The sequence below is a fragment of the Mobula birostris genome, chromosome 8, assembly GCF_030028105.1.
Source record: "Mobula birostris isolate sMobBir1 chromosome 8, sMobBir1.hap1, whole genome shotgun sequence".
NCBI lineage: Eukaryota > Metazoa > Chordata > Chondrichthyes > Myliobatiformes > Myliobatidae > Mobula > Mobula birostris.
In genome coordinates this window covers 32,137,557-32,160,970 of record NC_092377.1, presented here as the reverse complement: position 1 = coordinate 32,160,970, position 23,414 = coordinate 32,137,557, and the positions used below count along the sequence as shown (strand labels likewise).

General features: G+C 41.8%; 1 protein-coding gene across 3 annotated transcripts in view; it reads left to right on the top strand.

Moving 5' to 3' along the window:
• The window catches only part of LOC140201218 (tetratricopeptide repeat protein 7A-like), a 260,896-nt gene that overhangs the window by 73,057 nt on the left and 164,425 nt on the right, over positions 1-23,414 (top strand). For all 3 annotated transcript variants that reach the window (XM_072264960.1, XM_072264961.1, XM_072264962.1), the window contains one exon: positions 22,112-22,195. In XM_072264960.1, the coding sequence (XP_072121061.1) occupies positions 22,112-22,195 (84 nt within the window). The remainder of the gene's footprint in view (positions 1-22,111; positions 22,196-23,414) is intronic.

Genomic DNA, 23,414 nt, shown 5'->3' with positions numbered 1-23,414 from the left:
CGTTGAGTGCCAGGTTGTTGCTGTGGCACCATTCCACTAGTTGGCATATCTCACTCCTGTATGCCCTCTTGTCGCCACCTGAGATTCTACCAACAATTGTTGTATCATCAGCAAATTTATAGATGGTATTGAGCTATGCCTAACCACACAGTCATGGGTATATAAAGAGTAGAGCAGTGGGCTAAGCCCTGAAGTGCATCAGTGTTGATCATCAGCGAGGAGGATATGTTATCGCCAATCCCCACAGATTGTGGTCTTCCGATTAGGAAATCGAGTATCCCATTGCAGAGGGAGGTACAGAGGCCCAGGTTCTGCAGCTTCTCAATAGGATTGTGGGAATGATGGTATTAAATGCTGAGCTATAGTCGATGAAGCATTCTGATATAGGTGTTTGTGTTGTCCAGGTGTGCAGAGTCATTGAGGTTGCGTCTGCTGTTGACCCATTGTGACGCTAGGCTAGTTGCAATGGATCCAGGTCCTTGCTGAGGCAGGAGTTCCATCTAGTCATAACCAACCTCTCAAAGCATTTCATCACTGTCGATGTGAGTGCTACCGGGTGATAGTCATTAAGGCAGCTTACATTATTCTTCTTAGGCACTGCTATGATTGTTGCCTTTTGAAGCAAGTGGGAACTTCCACCTGTAGCAGCGAGAGGTTGAAAATGTCCTTGAATACCCCTTAAAGTTGCTGGTGAACACAGCAGACTAGGCAGCATCTGTAGGAAGAGGTACAGTCGACGTTTCAGGCCGAGACCCTTCGTCAGGACTAACTGAAAGAAGAGTGAGTAAGAGATTTGAAAGTGGGTGGGGAGGGAGATCTGAAATGATAGGAGGAGACAGGAGGGGGAGGGATGGAGCCAAGAGCTGGACAGGTGATTGGCAAAAGGGATACGAGAGGATCATGGATCAGGAGGCCCAGGGAGAAAGAAAAGGGGGAGGGGGGGAAACCCAGAGGATGGATAAGGGGTATAGTGAGAGGGACAGAGGGAGAAAAAGGAGAGAGAGAGAGAGAGAGAAAAAAAATATAATAATAATAAGTAAATAAATAACGGATGGAATACGAGGGGGAGGTGGGTCATTAGCGGAAGTTTGAGAAGTCAATGTTCATGCCATGATTCCCCCCACCCGCCCCGCTTTTCTTTCTCCCTAGGCCTCCTGTCCCATGATCCTCTCATATCCCTTTTGCCAATCACCTGTCCAGCTCTTGGCTCCATCCCTCCCCCTCCTGTCTTCTCCTATCATTTTGGATCTCCCAGTCCCCCTCCCACTTTCAGATCTCTTACTCACTCTTCCTTCAGTTAGTCCTGACGAAGGGTCTTGGCCTGTAACGTCGACTGCACCTCTCCCTGGAGATGCTGCCTGGCCTGCTGCGTTCACCAGCAACTTTGATGTGTGTTGCTTGAATTTCCAGCATTTGCAGATTTCCTCATGTTTGAATACTCCTGCTAGTTGATTGGCACAGGTTTTCAGAGCCTTACCAGGTACTCCATCGGGACCTTCTGCCTTGCGAGGGTTCACTGTCTTTAAAGACAGTCTAACATCGGCCTCTGAGACGGAGATCGCAGAGTCATCTGGTGCAGCAGGGATTTTCACAGCTGTAGTTGGGTTTTCCCTTTCCAAGAGGGCATAGAAGACCTTAAGTTCATCTGGTAGTGAAGCATCGCTGCCATTCACGCTACTGGGTTTTGCTTTGTAGGAAGTAATGTCCTGCAAACCCTGCCAGAGTTGACGTGCATCCGATGTTGCCTCCAACCTCATTCGAAATTGTCTCTTCACCTTTGAAATAGCCCTCCGCAAATCATACCTGGTTTTCTGGTACAGGCCTGGGTCGCCAGACTTGAATGGCACAGATCTAGCCTTCAGAAGGTGACGTACCTCCTGGTTCATCCACAGCTTTTGGTTTGGGAATGTCCAGTAAGTCTGTGTAGGCACACACTCATCCGCTCAGGTTTTAATGAAGTTGGTAACAACTGCAGCATACTCATCCAGATTCGAAGATGAATCCTGGATGAGTGTGAAAACTGGGGAATTTGAATTCAAATAATTAAAAAATTTAATTGAAAAAAACTATTCTCATGATGAGCACTATAAATCTACTGGATTGTCAGTAAAAATCCAAATGGGAGTGAAATCTGTCATTTAGGCCTACAGTTGTCTCATGTAGTCAATGCAACTTCCTTTCAGTTTAGGGAAAAATGGGGATGGACAAAGACATCTATATTATTTGAGTAAATAAAGAAAAGCTAGGTTAGTGTAAACAACCTGTCATCCTTTTAAATTCATGCCACTTTGATGTGATTCAGTGATGTGCAGAATGAAGAAAAAAGAAAGATTATTCACTTTGAAAGAGCATCTTATCTCAATGATGTGCATCCTCAAACTTGCCAGAGTATCATTTTTTAGTCTGAGTAAGAGTTAATTTTGTGCGAGGCAAATATTAGAGTCACAGAATTGTACAACAATTCTAATAAAGCAAATGAGACTGGTGTAGATGGGCAAAAAGTTTGGCTTGGACATGTTGAGACAAAGGGCCCATCTCAATGTCCGAGCCAGTCTTTTTGCCCAATTTCTTTTGCTTGTATTAGAATGATATCCTTCTGTGCCTCGTCTGTTCAAGTGCCTTTTAAACATCTCCTGAATGCAGTGATTGTAAATGATTGTATCTGATGCCACCATCTCCTCTAGCAGTGAGTTCCACAAACTTAATATGTGTGTATGTACATAATTGCAAACAGCAAGTGTACCACCTTCAAAACCTGTAGCACATCATTAGTTACAGACTAGCAATCAGGAATAAATCCATCTCTCATTCCCTCTGCTTCCTATCACTAATTCAATTTTGGATTGAATGAGCAAACCTGTCTTGGACCCCATATATCTTAACTTTCTGGATCAGCTGACCATGCAGGACCTTGTCAAATGGCTTCATTAAAGTCTATATAAGCAACATTTGCAGCCCTGCCTTTATTAATTTTCTTATCCCATTATTATACTTGTTAGTTAATTTAATTTTAGTCAATTGAATGTTGTGGTACATGTGTGGGCTTAGTGAAGTTAAATTATTCTGTGCTATTACTGTAAGATTATGAAGGTTTTTGAAGATGCAAGCTTGATAGGTAGTTTATGTAAAATCCAAGCAACCATTTTATTGTAATGTAAAAGAAATGATCCACCTTTCAATCAAAACCTAGCCGAGAAGATTACAATTTAGCACTATAAATTGTTGTCATGGATGGCTACTCAACAAACTGTAGATTGAAATGATGGAGACCCATTTTGTGAACCCTTTACAATCAGCAAGAAGCAGAAGGATAATTTAACTCACCATTTTAAAATAATTTTCTTTTCTTTTTGTGACTCTTCTGTAGCTATCAATGACAATGTGCAAGCATATCTAGAAATAATAAGTGTACAGAAATAGGGAAAAGATCCTAAAGTAATTTCAGCTTATAAAATACCCCATTTCAATTGAATCTGTTCTGTCACATACTACAGCAGGCCTTAAAGATATGATAAGCCATGAGATCCTTGCAATCGGGTGACAACTAACATCCATGAACTGTTTCTTCAATTATCAATGGTCTTCAGTAACCAGAAATCTGATCTTTGTTTTTTTTTCCAAGCCTGGTTTTTCATGTTTTATTTAATGTTTTGCTCGTCACTGATGGCTTTATTGTTCAGAGCTGCAACAGTGAATCAGATATTCCATGGCAAGACACCCAGCTGATTTGTTGTTTAGCATGTAATACATCTTCAGAGCAATCCATTTTTAGCCACATGTTGACAGGAAGCAATCTCCTGAATGTGCCATTTGCCCTCTGAGGATTTTGAGAGCATCTTATGCATGTGAATAGTTGCTCTGTTCTTTTGCACAAAAGATAATTATCTAAGTTGCTAAATGATTGTTGAGAAATTTGTTAAATTCTAACATGAGGACAACTGCAAGCCTGTGTTAATTATATTACATAAAATGACACTGAAATTACAAGATATCCTTCCTAACTGCCCATGGTTATCATTACTATACACCTCATCCCATTCTAATTCATTTAAATTTGTCAAGTTTTAAAATTCTTTTTCTCTCTCCCAACACATCTATGGAATGTGAAAAGACACCTCAGCATCCAGAGGGAACGTACACAATCACAGAGTGGATGTGCAAAAACCAACAGGCAGCACCCATGCGATCGGATTGAACTGTTTCTCTGACGTTGAGAGGCAATGGTTGTACCGGCCTTATTTGATTTGTTAATAGCAAGCATATTATTATTCTCCAATTCTGAACGTACTCCCAGTTGGAAGTTTTTTCACCATACCCATCCATCATAAATATGATAATTTTAAAGATTTTTTTTCCAATAAAATTCAGAAATAGTTTGTCTTTCCTTCTAGCTGTTATTTCTGTTTTCTGACAATATTTTTAATGCTGGTTAATATTTTTACTGCTCTCACCTTACAGTTCTATGTATAGAGTTATGTAAATTTGCAGTAAATTACAATTCCCCTTTCCTAATACTTTTATGTCTCTGTATTTTAAAAAACTGAAGTTTTCGTTCCCTATGTTGTTATTGTTTCAGCCTCCGTTTCCGTTTTCAGGAAAATGATGTTGTTCTACATTCAAACAATGATGCCTTAGTGGTAGGAGCCAAGATAGTAATCAAGAATTTTTAAAAAGCTTGTTTATTCACACAATACGACATTGTTGGAAACGGAAGCATTTATTATACATCTTTAATTGCTGCTGCCTTAAGTCAACCACAGGGTCACCTAGAGGCCAAAGCTGATAAAGAGTGATGTTAGTGATGAGGCCACACTCAGGTTGGAGTAACAACATCTTATATTCCATCTGGGTACCTCCAACCTGATGGCATGAACATCGATTTCTCACACTTCTGGTAATGCCCACCCCCCTGCTCTCTCCTTCACCAGTCCCCATCCCCTTCTTCCTCTCTCACCTCATCTTCTTGCCTGTCCGTCACCTCCCTCTGGTCCTCCCCCCTTTTCTTTCTTCCATGGCCTTCTATCCCCACCTAACAGGCTCCCCTGTATCTCTTTCACCAATCAACTTCCCAGCTATGTACTTCATCCCTCCCCCTCCCGGTTTCACCTATCACCTGGTGGTTCTCTGTCCCCTCCCCGCCTTTAAAATCTACTCATCTTTTATTCTCCAGTCCTGCTGAAGGGTCTCGCCCGAAACGTTGACTCCTTTTTTCCACAGATGCTGCCTTGCCTGCTGAGTTCCTCAAGCAATTTGTGTGTGTTGTGTGTTAGTGAAACAGATGGGCTTTGAATCACAGTATAGTAATTTCATTGTTATCATTTCAGAGCCAGATTTCCCAATGCCAGATTCTCCTGATGGAATGGAATTTAATTTAAACAGTCCCAGAACTCTTGCTGCTAACCCAGCAAAAAACCTAATCACTATGCCCACTCCATAAAGGTAATTCTATGTGGGATAAATGGTAAAATGTACTTGTCAATTGTCTATCATACATAACTGAATGCCTGGAAGATGGTGGGGCTTCCCTTCCTCTACCATCACTTTGCTCTCAAACGCATCTCTCCTATTTCACGCATATCTGCTCTCACTCCATCCTCCTGCCACCCCACTAGGAATAGGGTTCCTCTTGTCCTCACCTACCACCCCACCAGCCTCCAGATCCAACATATAATTCTCCGTAACTTCCGCCACCTCCAACGGGATCCCACCATGAAGCACATCTTTTCCTCCTCCCCTCCCCCCCCCCCCCCCCCCGGTTTCCGCAAGGATCGCTCCCTACGCGATTCCCTTGTCCATTCGTCCCCCCCATCCCTTCCCACCGATCTCCCTCCTGGTACTTATCCTTGTAAGCGGAACAAGTGCTACACATGCCCTTACACTTCCTCCCTTACCACCATTCAGAGCTCCAGACAGTCCTTCCAGGTGAGGCGACACTTCACCTGTGAGTTGGCTGTGGTGATATACTGCGTCCGGTGCTCCCGATGTGGCCTTCTGTATATTGGCGAGACCCGACGCAGGCTGGGAGACTGTTTCGCGGAACACCTATGCTCTGTCCGCCAGAGAAAGCAGGATCTCCCAATGGCCGCCCATTTTAATTCCACGTCCCATTCTCATTCTGATATGTCTATCCACGGCCTCCTCTACTGTCAAGATGAAGCCATACTCAGGTTGGAGGAACAACACCTTATATTCTGTCTGGGTAGCCTCCAACCTGATGGCATGAACATTGACTTCTCTAAATTCCCCCTCTCCCCCTCTCCCCCTCTCCCCCTCTCCCCCTCTCCCCTCTCCCCCTCTCCCTGTACTCGTTGCCCATCCTCTGGGCTTCCCCCTTCCTCCTTTCTTTCTCCCAAGGTCTCTTGTCCCATGATCCTCTCATATCCCTTTTGCCAATCAACTGTCCAGCTCTTAGGTCCATCCCCCCTCCTCCTGTCTTCTATCATTTCGGATCTCCCCCTCCCCCTCCCACTTTCAAATCTCTTACTAGCTCTTCTTTCAGTTAGTCCTGACAAAGGGTCTCGGCCCGAAACGTTGTCTGTACCTCTTCCTATAGATGCTGCCTGGCCTGCTGCGTTCACCAGCATTTTTTATGTGTGTTGCTTGAAATTCCAGCATCTGCAGATTTCCTTGTGTTTGCGCTTGGAAGAGAAGCAGGCTATTTGAAATGGGCCCAATTCAGTTACAAGCAGTAGAATTACTGCTCATGATCTAATCTAATCTAATCTAATCTAATCATGTTTCCTTTAACTTAATGGCTAGGCTGCTGTTCCTGAGGTTGCAAAATTTGAGCTAAACAGGGGAAAATCAGGAAAGGTTTATTCTCCTAGACACTGTCTGGTGACACCTGCTGGAAATGGGTGAAAACAGGTTTGTTTCATTATGTTGCTCTGCAGTAGGTAAACTTAACAGTAGGTGAAGTGCAGAATGCTCACACTGTGGTAACGAAGTCACCAAAGAATTGCTAACTTTATTAGAGAGTTAGAGAAGATTTTGTTTTCATTATTTATTTTTGAGTTTCTTATTGCGCATGTAGAGCAGTAGGCATACCAGGCAGGATAGTGGAATCCTCCTCTTGCGGGATGTGAGAAGGCAGGGAGACCTCCAGCGTCCCTGATGACTACACCAGCGAGAAGTGCATCCAGCTGCAGCGTCTAACAGACCGCGTTAAGGAGCTCGAGCTGGAACTGGATGAACTCTGGAACATTTGGGAGGCTAAGGGGTTGACAGACAGGACATTAAGGGAGGTAGCTGCATCCAAGATGCAGGACACAGGTAACTAGGTGACCATCAGGAGGGAGAAAGAGGATGGGTAATCTGTGCAAGTATCCCTGTGGCCATTTCTCTCAACAGCAGCTTTGGATACTGTTGGAGGGAATGTGCTAGCAGAGGAAAGCCACAGTGGTCAGGTCTCTGGCACTGAGTTTGGTTCTGTGGCTCAGAACCTAAGGGGGAGAAGAGGTGAACTGTAGTGATAGGGATTTCGCTTATGGGGAACAGAAAGGCAGTTCTGTGGAAGAGAACAAGATTCCCAGATGGAATGTTGCCTCCTGGATGTCAGAGTCAGGGAAGCTCGAATAGAGTGCACAGCGTTCTTAAATGGGAGGGTGAGTAGCCAGAAGTCGTGGTCCATGTTGGTACCAGTGACATGGGTAGGAGGGGTGACGAGGTCTTGCAAAATGAGTTCAGGGAATTGGGTGCTAAGTTAAAGGCCAGGAACTCAAGACTGTGATCTCAGAATTTCTACCTGTGCCACGTGGCAGTGATGCCAGAAGTAGGAAGATCATACAATTTAACATGTGGCTAAGGAGTTGGTGCAGGAGGGAGGGCTTCAGATCTTTGGATCATTGGGCTCTCTTCCAAAGAAGGTGGGACCTGTACAGATGGGACAGTTTGCACCTGAACTGGAGGAGGACTAATATCCTATTGAGAAGGTTTGCTAGTGCTGCATGACGGGAAATTTAAGTTTAAATTTAAGTTGCAGGGGATGGGAACCAGAGTGCCAAAACAGATGGTGGAGTGGTTGTGGAGAAAGTTGTTGTTAAGCTTACATACAGAGTCATGAATCAAAAGATTGAGCATGGTGGGTCAAATGTTCTGAGCTGCATCTATTTCATTGCAAGTAATATTGTAGGAAAGGTGAATGAACTTAGGGCATGGATCAGCATTTGGAATTATGACATTTAAGTCATTAGTGAGACTTGGATTTGGGAGGGGTAGAACTAGCAGCTCAATATTCCGGGGTTCTACATAAGAACATTAGAAATAGGAGCAGGAGTAGGCCATCCGGCCCATCGAGCCTGCCCCGCCATTCAATAAGATCATGGCTGATCTGCCCGTAAACTCAGCTCCATCGACCTGCCTTTTCCCCATATCCCTTAATTCCCTTACTATGTAAAAACCTATCTAACTGTATCTTAAATATATTTAGTGAAGAAGCCTCAACTGCTTCCCTGGGCAGAGAATTCCACAGATTCACCACTCTCTGGGAAAAACAGTTTCTCCTCATCTCCATCCTAAATCTTCTCCCCTGAATCAGCATATGTTAGATATAAGAAGCAGGAAGCAAGTGGGGCTCATGAAAATTATAGGATAGCCAGGAAGGAGCATAAGAAAGGACTTAGGAGAGCTCAAAGGGGGTATGAGAAGACCTTGGCATGTAGGATTAAGGAGAACCCCAAGGCATTCTGTGTGTATGTGAAGAACAGAAGGATGACAATAATGAAGCCGCTAAAGGATAAAGAAGGCAACATGTTCCTGGAGGTGGAGGAGGTTGGGGAGGTCCTAAATGAATACTTTGCTTCAGTATTCACAAGTGAAAAGGACCTTGATCTGGGTGTGGTCGAAATAGAACAGGCCTGTGTGCTGGACAGTGTGGAGATTAAGGAAGAAGAAGTGTTGGATCTTCTTAAAAACATCAAGATTGATAAGTCCCCAGGGCCGGACGTGATATACCCCAGGTTGTAGTGGGAAGTGAGAGAAGAGAAGAGATCGCTGGAGCAGTAGCTATGATCTTTGAATCCTCTTTGGCTGCAGGGGAGGTGCCGGAGGATTGGAGAATAGCAAATATAGCTCCCTTGTTTGAAAAAGGTAATAGGGAGAATCCTGGGAACTATAGACCAGTGAGCCTTACGTCGGTGGTTTGCAAATGATTGGAAAGGATTCTTAAGAATAGGATCTACGAACACTTGGAGAAGTACATTCTACTCAAGGATAGTCAACATGGCTTTGTGAAGGGAAGGTCGTGCCTCATGAGCCTAATTGAGTTTTTTGAAGAGGTAACAAAAGAAATTGATGAGGGTGGGGCGGTAGATGTGGTCTACATGGGTCTTAGCAAGGCATTTGACAAGGTCCCCCACGAGAGACTCATCCAGAAAGTCATGAGGCATGGGATCAGTGGAACGTTGGCTGGTTGGATAAAAAATTGGCTTAAAGGAAGAAAGCAGAGGGTAGTAATGGAAGGAAAGTATTCTGCCTGGAGGTCGGTGACTAGTGGAGTGCCGCAAGGATCTGTCCTGGGACCCCTGCTCTTTGTGATTTTTATAAATGACCTGGAATGACTTGCTAGGGATGGTGGTGGAGGCTAAAACCTTAGGGGTATTGAAGAGCCTCTTGGACAGGCACAGGGATGAAAGAAGAACAGAGGATTACGGGGTAGTGTGGGTTTAGTACTTTTTTTAAAGGAATATATGGGTCGGCACAATGTTGAGGGCCGAAGCACCTGTACTGTGCTGTAGTATTCTAGTGTCTAGAATCTTGAGGCAATGTCCCCTAGTTCTAGTCTCACCCTCCAATGGAAACAACTTTCCTACTTCTATCTTATCTATCCCTTTCAAAATTTTGTGTGTTTCTATAAGATCCCCTCTCATTCTTCTGAACTCCAGAGAGTATAGTCCCAGGCGACTCAATCTCTCCTCATAGGTTAACCCCCTCATCCCTGGAATCAACCTGGTGAACCTCCTTTGCACTGCCTCCAAAGCCAGTATATCCTTCCTCAAGTTTGGAGACCTGAACTGCACACAGTACTCCAGGTGCGGCCTCACCAGTGTCCTGTATAGTTGCAGCATGACCTCCCTGCTCTTCAATTCAATCCCTCTAGCAATGAAGGCCAACATTCCGTTTGCCTTTTTAATAACCTGTTGTACCTGCAAGCTAACTTTTTGCGATTCATGAACAAGCACTCCCAAGTCCCTCAGCACAATAGCATGCTGCAATCTTTCACCTGCTCTTATATTATTCCTTCCAAAGTCGATGATCTCACACTTACCAACGTATTCCATCTGCCAGAACTTGGCCCACTCACAACCTATCTATATCCCACTGCAGACTCTCCACATCCTCTGTATAATTTGCTTTTCCACTCAGTTTAGTGTTATCAGCAAATTTTGCTACGCTACACTCAGTCCCCTCTTCCAAATCATCAGCGTAATTGGTAAACAGCTGCAGGCCCAGCACCAACCCCTGCGACACCCCACTCACCACAGACCGCCAACCGGAGAAACACTCGTTTATACCAACTCTCTGCCTTCTATTGGTTAACCAATCCACTGTCCGTGCCAATACACTTCCTCCAACTCCATGCATCCATATCTTATTTATAAGTCTCTTGTGTGGCACCTTATCGAATGCCTTCTGGAAATCCAAGTATACGACATCCACCTGTTCCCTTCTATCCACTGCACTCATTATGTCCTCAAAGAACTCCAGTAAGTTTGTCAAACAGGATCTGCCCTTTCTGAATCCATGCTGCGTCTGTCTAATGGAACCACTCCTTTCTAAATGTTTTGCTACTTCTTCCTTAATGACAGCTTCAAGCATTTTCCCGACTACATATGTTCAGGTAACTGGCCTATAGTTGCCTGTCTTTTGCCTATATCCTTTTTTAAAAAGTGGCGTTACATTTGCTGTCTTCCAATCCGCTGGGACCTGCCCAGAGTCTAGAGAGTTTGGATAAATGATTACCAACATGTCAACTATAACCTCCGCCAATTCCTTCAGCACCCTGGGATGCATCCCATCAGGACCAGGGGAATTAGCTATCTTCAGGTCCTCTAGTTTGCTCATCACTATCTCTTTAGCGACAGTGATTTTATCGAGGTCCTCCTCACCTCCCATTTCGTCCATAACATTCTCCTTTGGCATATTAGACGTGTTCTCCACTGTGGAGACTGACACAAAATAGTCATTCAATGCCTTAGCCATTTCCTTATCACCTAATATCAATTTTCCTTTCTCGTCTTCCAAGGGACCTACGTTGACTTTAGCCACCCTCTTCTGCTTTATATATTTATAAAAGCTTTTGCTATCTGTTTTTATATTTTGTGCTAATTTACTTTCATACTCTATTTTCCCGTTCCTTATTTCTTGTTTAGTTATTCTCTGTTGCTTTTTAAAGTTTTCCCAGTCCTCCAGTCACCCACTACTCTTTGCAGCTTTGTACACATGAGCTTTTAGTTTGATACTATCTCTTATTTCCTTAGTTATCGAAGGCTGGCTCTCTCCACACTTACTGTCCTTACTTTTGTCTGGAATATACTTTTGTTGAGCACTGTGAAAAATCTCTTTGAAAGTATTCCACTGTCCCTCAACTGTCCCACCAAATAGCCTGTGCTCCCAATCCACATTAGTCAACTCCTCCCTCATTCTGTTGTTGTCTCCCTTGTTCAAGCATAATACACTAGTTTTTGATCTATTTCATCCTCCATCTGAATGCGAAATTCAATCATACTATGATCACTCTTTCCAATTCTGTTTTAGACATGATAGAGCGGGAGGGACTTAAAGGGAGAGGGGTGTCATTACTAGTCAGGGAAAATGTCACAGCAGTGCACAGTCAGGACGAAGTGGAGAGTGTGCCTAGTGAGGGTGGAAATAAGGAATGAGATGGGTATGAACATGTTAATGGAGTTATATTATAGACTATCCAACAGTCTGAGGGATTTAGAGGAGCAAATTTGTAGAGAGGTCGCAGACTGTTGCATGAAACGTAAGGTTGTGATAGTAGGTGATCTTAACTTTCCAAATATTGACTAGGACTCCAATACTGTAAATGGACTCGATGGGATAGAGCTTGTCAGATGTGTTCGGGTAAGGTTTCTGCATTAGAACTTCACTAGTCGAAGCCTCAACTAGCAAAAGTGCGATACTAGATCTCCGATTAGTGAATGAGACAGGGCAGGTGACAGAAGTTTGTGTAGGGGAACACTTTGTATTTAGTGATCATAATGACATTAGTTCCAAGATAATTATGGAGGATTATAGATCTGGTCCTCATGTTGAGTTTCTGAATTGGAGAAAGGCCAATTTTGATGGTATCAGAGTGGATCTGGCAAGTATGGGTTGGAATAGCTTATTTTCTGGCAAAGGTATACTTGGAAGTGGGAGGTCTTCAAAAGTAAATTTTGAGAGAACACTTTTTATGTTTCTGTCAGAATAAAAGGCAAGGATAACGGGTTTAGGAACCTTGGTTTTCGAGGCCCTGGTTAAGGAAAAGGAGGTGCACGGCAATGATGGGCACGTAGGTACAAATGAGGTACTTGAGTATAAGAAATGCAAAAGAACACTTTGGAAAGAAATCTGGAAGGCTAAAAGAAGGCATGTGGTTGCTCTAGTAAACAAGGTGAAGGAACGTCCCAAGGGCTTCTACAGATATACCAAGAGCAAAAGAATAGCAATAGACAAAACTTGTCCTTTGGAAGATCAAAGTGGTAATCTATGTGTGGAGCCAAAAGAGATGGCAAAGCCCGTAAATGGATTTTTTGCATCTGTATTTACTACGGAGGTACACATAGAGTCTCTGGGAGTGAGGCAAAGCAGCATCAATGTCATGGACTCTATACAGATTATAGAGGAGGAGGTGTTTGCTGTCTTGAAATGAATTGGAGTGGATAAATCCCCAGGATCAGAAAAGGTGTTCCTTTCGGACCCTGTGAGAGGCAAGTGCAGAAATTGCAGAGGCCTTAGCAGAGATATTTAAAATATCCTTGGCCACTGGTGAGGTGCTGGAAGATTGACGGATAGCTAATGTTGTTCCATTGTTTAAGAAAGGAGTTAAGACGATGCCAGGAAATTATAGATGAGCCGGACATCGGTAGTGGGAAAATTATTGGAGGGTATTCTAAGGGACCAGATATGTAAGTATTTGGATAGACAGGGATTAATTAGGGATAGAGAGCATGGCTTCGTGTGTGGTAAATCATGTCTAAGCAATCTTATGGATATCTTCGAGGAAGTTACTGGGAAAGTTGATGAAGGCTAGGCAGTGGATGTTGTCTACATGGACTTCAGCAAGGCCATAAGACACAGGAGCAGAATTAGATCATTCATCCCATCGAGTCTGCTCCGCTGTTCCATCATGGCTGATCCTGGATCCCACTCAACCCCATGCATCTGCCTTCTTGCCATATCCTTTGATGTCCTGACCAATCAGGAAACTATCTACTTCAACTTTAAATATACCCACGGACTTGGCCTCTACCACAGTCTATGGCAGAGCATTCTACAGTTTAACTATTCACTAGCTAAAAAAAAATACTCCTTATTTCTTTTCTAAAAGGTTGTCCCTCAATTTTGAGGCTGTGCTCTCTAGTTCTGGATACCCCCACCATAGGAAACATCCTCTCCACCTCCATCTTATCTAGTCCTTTCAACATTCAGTAGGCTTTAATGAGATTCCCCCCTGCCCTACCAGCATTCTTCTAAATTCCAGAGAGTACAGGCCAATAAAAGGCCACTCATGGGAGGCTGGTCAAGTAGGTTTACTTGGCATTCAAGATGTGGTAGCAAATTGTATTAGACATTAACTTCACGGGAGAAGCCAGAGAATGGTAGTAGATGGTTGCTTCTCTGGAGGCCTGTGACTAGCGGTGTGCCACAGGGATCAGTATTGGGTCCTTTGTTGTTTGCCATCTGTACCAACAATCTGGATGATAATGTGGTAAACTGGACCTGTAAATTTGCCTGGGATTTGAACCAGCTGGAAAAATGAGCTGAAAAATGGCATGTGGAATTTAATGCAGATAAGTGGTAGGTCTTGTACAGTGAATGGTAAGGCACTGAGGGGGTGGTAGAACAGAAGGTCCTGGGAATACAGATCAATAATTCCTTGAGAGTGGCATCACAGCTAGATAGGGTTGTAAAGAAAACTGTAGGCTCATTGGCCTTCATAGATCAGTGTATAGAGTACAGGAGGTGTGAGGTTATGTTGAAATTTATTAAGACTTTGTTGAGGTCTGATTTGGGGTACTGTGTGCAGTTTTGGTCACCCATCTACTGAAAAGCTGTAAAGAAGTTTGAAAGAGTGCAAAATAAATTTATAATGATGATGCCAGGTCTTGAGAACCTGAATTATAGGAAAGGTTGAATATTCCCTGGGGTGTAGAAAATAGAGGGAAGATTTGATAGCAGTGTACAGAATTATGAATGGAATAGATACACTTCATTATTCTTTACAAATCTTCTTTGTTCCATCAGATCTAGAATTTCTTTGGTTATCCACCCCTTTTTGGTGTGTTGGATTTCTTGTACTGGGATTATCTCCTCTGCTGATTGCTGTATAGCATATTTAAATCTGTCCCAAATAGATGTTGTTTCGTTTTCATTGAGGTGTTCTTCTACAGCTGTTATGAATTGTTGCTTAAGTATGCTATCATTTTTAAGTTCTCCCAACATACACTACTTTCTCTTTTTTCCATGTTTCAGTTTCTTTAATTTTGTTTTGATGGTAGCTATTACTGGATGGTGATCTGAACCACAATCTGTTCCTGGGTGGGCTTTAGAATTTGTGATATTATTTCTAAAGCGTTCATTGATGGTAATGAAATCGATTTGATTCCTTGTTCAATCTCCAGGGCTAATCCAAGTACACAATCTATGTGGATGGTTTTTATACCAAGTATTGGTGATCACTTGGTTGTTTCTGACACACCAATCAGTAAACCTTTCTCCATTTTCATTTTTCTCCCCTAATCCAAAAGGTCCTATGATGTTATTAACCCTTTCCTGTCTAACTTTGGAGTTAAAATCTCCCATGACTAATTTTGTATCCTGAGATTTACATTGCTCATAAGCACTGTCGTGATCTTCATAAAACTTGTTGATATCCTCTTCATCCGCATCATTTGTTGGCACATAGGCTTGGATTATGCTAATGTTAAAAGGGTTACTCCTTAATTTAACTAAAAGCAGCTGGTCGAATATTGCCCAAAATCCCATAAGACATTTTGATACTTATTTGTTTAAAATAATTCCAACTCCATACATATGCTGTTGGCCTCCAGAATACATTATCAGAGAACTATCCTTAGTGAATTTGCCACTGTTCGTCCATCTAATTTCTGACAGGCCTAAGATATCAACTTCCAAACTGTTCATTTCATTTAATGTGTTGTCCAACTTTCCTTTCTGGTAAAGTATACGGATGTTCCATGTTGCTACCCTTAGCCTTTCCCTATTGCTTACAGTCTCTGGATGATGGTCTGGTGTCACCTGTAGCACATGACTACCCCTACCGAGCGAGGTGTTGTTCTGTTGATTAGAATCAACCCCACTCACGCTGTTGTCTGGTTTCCTTCTTTTGTTTCTTTCCATGATTGACTAGGCAGAAATTTCAACAGTAGTTTGCTGTTGCCTTCTGTTGCCGCAGTGCTCGTCTAACTCGAGCATTTGACCTCTACTGGTGTTCCCAATTGGGAATCATACACTAGACGTCGCCCAACCTTTGCTGTTGTTGTACAAAGACAATCCTCCACCAAAGCTTGGAATCCATCTCCCTGCTGCCGGAGACTTCAGTGATTTTAGGTGACACCACCACCATTGGTCTGTAGTGACGGCGCCAGAGATTTTTTCTTGCTGGTGCTACAGTGGTGCTGAATTATTCAGTGATGGTGCTGAGAGATGTACCCTATGGTAATATGTATTCGCAAGGCCAGACGCGTGGCGTTCAAAAGTCAGTTTCAAGCATTATGTGCCTACTATAAATGCCTCTGTTGATTCACAAGCAACAGCAACTGATAAATATAATATAGAAGTGAACTGTGACAGTGTCAACAGCATTGGAGGCAACCCAGGCTACACAGAGCATAAACAAACAAACCAACAGAGCATCCGACCCACAGCGCACAACGTGAATCACACACCAATCCCTGAATCAGCGTCAAATGCGTGCTTTTCAACTGAAAAACACAACACTAACCCACAATGTCCACTGCTATTCACATTACATAGACAGACAATGCCAAAAGATACACCGTTATTAAAGCCAAATAAGGCAAACAACAGATGCAAGGCTTTACCAGGAGTTGGACAAATCGTACTCTGACCATGCAATACCTCAATTAATTCGGCTACTGAATTTAAAACAAAAATCAACAGAATCACAGGTTGGAAGTCTAAGCAAAACCAGTAGGCTTAATAGCAGTAAATGTAATAGTTTAGGATTTGCAGGAAACATAAGGACTATGGGGTATCCACCACAAAATAGTAATAATAATCAGCATTAGTCTTGGCCCAAATTTAAAAAAAATATCAACTGCACTCACCATTGATATTTTCAGAGAAGCACAATCCGTCTGTTGTTGTGATTGGTGGCGAAAGCATCAGTGATTTTCCGGATGTCAAGTGCGTTGGTCCTCCGGCTGTTTATGGCCAACACGGCCAAGTTGCTGTTCCGAGCATCACCGCTGCTATTTCTTAGGTAGTTTTTGAGGCGTCTGAGGCAAGAGAAACTCTGTTTGCATGAGGCAGATGTCACAGGTACAGTCAGTGATATGCAGATTAGTTTGTATAAACCTATAAGTGCATCGCGGTAGGGTCTCATTAGAGCGAGAAATTCCACTGTGCCATTCACTGTCTCTCCTTGCTAGAGACTCAACCACTGCTGTCATATACTCATGATTTTCTTGGACAATCTTTGCATGTCCTTTGTCAAGCATATTTCCCAATCTTGAACCGTCTTGTTTTCTCAATCTGAATTCGCCCATGCCTCCATAGCAAACTTATGAGCTGCACTTACATGGTGGGTTTTGAAAGCTGTTGTAGCTTTCTGCCAGTTGTGGTAACCGGTGACAGTGAAGGTAGACTCAGAATGGAAACTATGTCCTCCACACAGGAAACGCCTGCGTGCGAAGCAGAACATAGTATCTTTCGTGATCGAATATTCCAGTCAGTCAAACCAGCCACAAATAAAACTCCTTTGCTGATTGCCAAACTGTTGCGAGCAGCAAAGGGTACTTTTTCAATGCTGACCGACCGGGTCCTTCCTCAGGCTGCTGGCTAACATCGCTAACAGTATTCCCACTAGCACTAAGAGCAGCTTCATCCACGTTCTGTTCTGAATCCCGCTCTATTTCTTGTTCCTCTACTTCGCCCTCACATTCCTTCGATGAACTGCTGTCGTCCTCATCCCCACTTACTTCTTTCTGCATGTCACTTTCAATTAAGACAGGCTCAGGCTGAGACACCACTGATTCCTCTGGATGAGGTCGTTTTCTCACTAAAGAATCGATCCATTTTTCACGCCGGCCAAAATACTGCACATTCCAGGCCCATACTAGCTTGTAAAAGCACAATATGTGTGTGTGTGTGGGGCATCCGTTAGTCTCACAAGACCATGGATCTGCACCTGGATCCTTCACAATGTATGTATACTATCAATCTCCCGCATGAGTGAGAGTGAATGACATCACCACCTGAAGTGATCTTAGATCAACTTAACTGATCTGAGGACAGCAACGGCAAGACGTTGACAACGAACAAGTAAACAGAAGTGTAGAGTGGATCTGACAGAGTTTATAACTTTATTGCTGTGTGGATGCTATGGTAATTGGGGGCATTGTTTCACTAGATCAACTGGAGAAACAAGCTGTATTCAAAACTATAAAGAGAAAGCAAAGCAGCTGCAATTTGTTTGTGAAGTTTCAGTTAATTTCTTGCTGGTGCTATTGCAATTTCTGCTGGGACTATAGCACCAGCTAGCACCACCTTAGCACCGCCCCTGTTGGTCTGGTTATTTATCTGGCGCCAAGCATTCACCATAGACAGAGCTCCTTCAGTGAGACAGGCTGCACCGGGACCTTAGCCCTATGTGAAGGCAGAGTTGTCTTGGGTGGTAGAAGCTATATAATTGCTATTGGCATTTCCTGGATATTTAGTCAGGACCAACCACCCCATACACCCCAAGGTTAGTGAAGAATAATGAAGTGCAATACAGAGAGCTAGACAGACAAATCAGACAATTGTGCAATATTGCAAAGGAAGAATAGCTGACTCAAAAATGCAATGAAGTAGAAGGCCATATTAACAACAGCAAAGAAATGCACAAGAAAATTAAGGAAATTACTGGAATTAAGAAAACCTCCTCTACAGGATGCATAAGATCAGCAGAGGGATCCATACTAACAGATCCAGATAAAGTATGTGAGAGGTAGATTCAGTATATAGAGCATCTTTTTGAAGCTAATAGAGGGAAACCCCCAGATATTAAACACCCTAATTCTGGCCCACCTATTACCAAGGAAGAAATAACTAAAGCAGTGAAAAGCATGAAACATGGTAAAGCCACTGGACCTGATGAAATTTCAGCGGAAATGATACAAGCCCTAGAAGATCTGGGCATAGATATTCTTTTTGAACTATTTAATGGCATATATGAGTCTGGTGTATTGCCTGACAATCTCTTGAAATCAGTATTTATAACTCTGCCAAAAATTCCTGGAAGTATTGACTGCGAAAATTATAGAACAATCAGTCTTATGAGTCACATAATAAAGATTTTGTTCAGAATTGTTCTGAGTCCAATTAAAAACAAGTTAAGGTCAGAAACTTTTTAAACTGCAATATAGGTTTATTGAGGATAGAGAAACTAGGAACGCAATTTTCAAACTACGAATGCTTTCAGAAAGGGCAATTGAATATCAAAATGATGTCTTTTTGTGTTTTATTGATTTCACTAAAGCATTTGACAAAGTGCAACATGAAAAATTAATTCAAGTTCTTGCTAAACTAAACATTGACGGAAGGGACCAACAACTGCTTCAAAATTTATATTGGAATCAAACGGTGGCGGTAAAAATTGATGATAATATAAGCAGTTGGGCTAAAATTCAAAGAGGAGTTAGACAGGGATGCGTTTCCTCACCTGAATTGTTTAATACCTATAGTGAAATAATTCTCAGAGAAATAGAAGACCTAGATGGGATAAAAATTGGAGGTGTTAACATCAACAATATAAGATACGCAGAGGATACCACCCTAGTAGCAAGTGCTGCAGAAGACCTACAAATCCTCCTAGACAAAGCAGTACAAACAAGTGCAAATTTTGGTCTATCCATCAACTGTAAAAAAAACACAAATGTATGGTGATATCAAAACAGCAGGATACTCCCAACTGCCAATTGTACATCGGTAACCAAGAGATTGAACAAAAGACCAGCTTTAATTACCTTGGTAGCTTTATATCACAAGATGCTAGAAGTAAAGTAGAAATAAAAAGAAGAATTGCCATTGCCAAAACCAACTTCCATAAAATGAAACCCATTTTTACCAACAGACACATTTCTATTACAACAAGGCTACTAAAATGTTACATCTGGTCAATCTTGCTGTATGCTTCCGAAACATGGACTATAACACCAGAATGCCAAAGAAACTTAGAAGCAACAGAAATATGGTTTCTTAGAAGAATGCTGAAAATATCATATAGAAATAGGGTAACTAATGAGACAGTACTCCAAAGTGCCCATACAAAAAGATCTTTAATGAGAACATTAAATGAGAGGAAACTTAAATTCCTGGGCCATGTCATCAGAAAGGAAGAAATAGAATGCCTTACATTACAAGACCGAATGCCTGGGAAATGCGGAAGAGGAGGGCAAAGAAGAAAATATATGGACACCATGAAAAAACTAACAGATCTAAGTGTGCGAGATATCACTGACGCTGCGAGGGATCGTTCGATATGGAGAGCCATGATCGCCCAAGCGTATAACATGCAAGGCACATGAAGAAGAAGATAGATGCACGGAGGTTGTGTGAGTTGACAACTAGAGGTCATTGGTTAAGGGTGAAAGGTGAAAGGTGAAATGTTTAAGGCGAACATGAGGGGGTACTTTAATCAGAAGGTGGTGGGAGTGGGGAACAAGCTGCAAGCAAGTTTTGGGTAAGGGTGTGATTTCAACATTTAAGAGAAATTTGGATAGGTATAGGAATGGGAGAGGTTTGGAGGGCTATGACCCTGGTGCAGGCCATCGAGACTAGTCAGATTAATGGTTCGGCATGGACTAGGTGGGCAGATGGCCCTGTTTCTATGCTGTAGTATTCTATGACTATCACTGCCTGTGGGAGAAAATACACTGTTTCAAATCAGAGAGAATTGCCACGTTTAAATCTAACTATTTGCATGTTACCTGGTAAGTAATACTGGGTAGTCATATTTTAAACTTCAGCAATAAATTGCGTTATATATTTTATATACATCATCATCTCAGTTTTTTAATATTAAATACAGAAAATTGCTTAAGCTATGCCTGTAATTATTAATGTAGGGGTGCCAATTTACATTCTCAATTTCAGACATTATAGTCGGCTAAGAGTTCAGATGAGCGTCACTAGCCGAGACAATTTGTCTGTAACTTCATGGGTTCTGTGAAGTTGCTTGCTTTTGGATTCATTGCCATGCTGGATGGCAGTGCAATGAAATATAATTTTATTGATACTTTCACTCTGCTCCAATACTGTGCCTCAGACACTCAACCTAAATATGTCCGTGAGGTTGCAGGACAGTGCCAGATACAGTTCTGTTAATTATCCTCAAGTTGATATAACCATTGGGAAGAAAGTTCAAATCCAAGTACTTTGGATTGCTTTAAAACAGTTTGTTACTGTTAAAGAATATCCCATGGACCTAATATGAAATATATTTATTTTTTATGATTCTCATGCTAATGAGTGTGATTGCTAGATTAAGAAAAACTGTCAGCTAAAGCAGGGTTAAATTTCCAGATGATATTCCTTCAGCATATGGGCCATGAGGTGATTGTGGGTCGCATGGTAAAGATTGGTTCTTGGTGAGTAGTGTAGTGTGCGGTTATTACAGTATGGTTTGGTTAAGCAGTCAATACTTTGTCTTGGGGAAATGTGTGTGTATGAGCAAATACAGTAAACCATGGGAAACATTTTTACCTGTATGATCGGCTCTTTATCTGCTTCTTTTGGCAGCCACATGCAGATTTAGGTAGGGATTGCAATGGGAATTGGTTTATTATTGTCATATGTACTGAGGTACAGTGAAAAACTTGTCTTGCATATTCTTCATAAGGATCAATTCATTGCACAGTACATCAAGGTAGTACAAGGTACGGAAATAACATAATGCAGCATAAAGTGCAACAGCTACCGAGAGACTATGGTGCAGGTAAACAATAAAGTGTAAGACCATGACAAGGTAGATTTTGAAGTCTGGAATTCACCATGTCGTAGTAGGGAACCATTCAATAATCTTATAATCGCAGGGCAGAAGCTGTCATTGGGGCTGGTGGTATATGCTTTCAGACTTTTGTATCTTCTGCCCGATGGGAGAGGAGAAAAGGGAGAATGTCCAAAGGATTTTTGATTGTGCTGGCTTCTTTACTGAGACAGCAAGAAGCACAGACACATGGAGGGGAGGCTGGTTTCTCTGATGTGCTAAGCTGTGTCTGCAACTTTCTGCAGTTTCTTGTGTTCTTGGGCAAAGCAGTTGCCATGATGATCATGGCACGTATGTAATTTATTTCACTCTTGAAAATGTTACTAAGGATGATTTTATGGCTTGGATTTCTCTAGACTGGTTTAATGGAACTTTAGCCTAATTCCAGTTATGCAGTCATTATTTCCTAATCTAGCATTTAATTTGCAAGTTCAGGAAACTGCCCAGCAGATGGCATGATTATAATGTAAAACAAAGAATGAGCTGTGGACTGTTGAAGTAAACCAAACCGTTATCAGAGCAGCAGACACTGTGTGTGAACAGTGTTCTAAGCTGTGATATGTAATAGTCAAGTGGAGAGTGTGGTATTCTTATCAATATGCTTTTTCTGATCTGTCAAGCACAAACCTCATGTTAAAATGTTTCTTTCCTCAGTGTTTAGAACGAGCAATGAAGTTTGCATTTGATGAATTCCACCTGTGGTATCAGTTGGCACTTTCACTGGTGGCTAGTGGGAAGGTAAGATTTCTAACTGCATAGTAGCTGCCATTTATACCTGTCTTCATGTTGATTTGTGTAAATGTAATTTTGAAGTTTTTCATAAATTTGTTTCTGAATGATTCTTGTTATCTTTTGTGTGTGTCTGCAGTTAAAGAACAAGCCTTTAATTAAACTATATTTATTCTTTTCCACCTTTCTCTGTCTCTCAATCTTTGCCATGTTTACACATGCAATTTGCATATTGGCAGTAAGTTGGAAATGAATCGAATTGTTGTAATAACTCTTAAAATGGATTACTTTCCTCAAACCCACGAAAAACTGACTTAAAATGCCAAGTTATTTTAACTTCTAAAAATGTATTCTAAATCAAAGCAATTTATGTATAGGAGTAGCATTGCACATTTGATGCCTAATTTAATGAATCAAATTACTGAGAGCATTATTTGTAAATTCTCCCTTTTTATTGGTATGCATTAATTATCAACAGATGTTTTAGTATTCTACATTTGAATAGTTAATAAGTACTTTCCAAAAGTACTTATTTAGCTGTACAGTGTTTTGAAATGAACTGAGGTTGTGTTAATAAATTGTCTTTACAGTATTTACAAGATGTATTACTGCTATGTAACGCTGTAGCTTTAACATACAAATAATACAAGCTACTCTAATGTGGTGTTGAGTTCACACAATGATCTGTACACAGATTTAATTGTTTAGTGTACTGTAGTTTTAATTATGTATTAACTGCAACACAGCATGGATGAGAAAGTACTTTTTAGTAATCAGCTGCTACATAGTACTAGTGATGAGATGCCATATAATTTCCTATCTTATATTTCCCTAATCACAAGTTTAAAATGGTTAGGTTAATCATGACCACGTAGCCCATCTGAGCCTATATATTTCTACACTTCCATAAAATCTATGTATTGCCAATATTCTGCATGTCCAGCAGCATGACAGTTTGAGGTTGATGGCCTTTCATTGGGACTGAGGAATGTTAGAAATCAAACAGGTTTCAGTTGTGGAGAAAGGGAAAGAGAGAACAAAGAAAACGTCTACGACAGGTGGAGACAAGAAAAGACTGAATTGTGCCACAGAGTGATGGTGACTTGACTGAGAGGGTACAGTGATAGCTTGTTGATCACAGTTGATCTGTCTAGAAGAGATCTAAATGGAAAGAAACTGGGGAGAGGAGGAAAAAAATTGGAGTGATAACAAAACTGCAGTTGCTGGA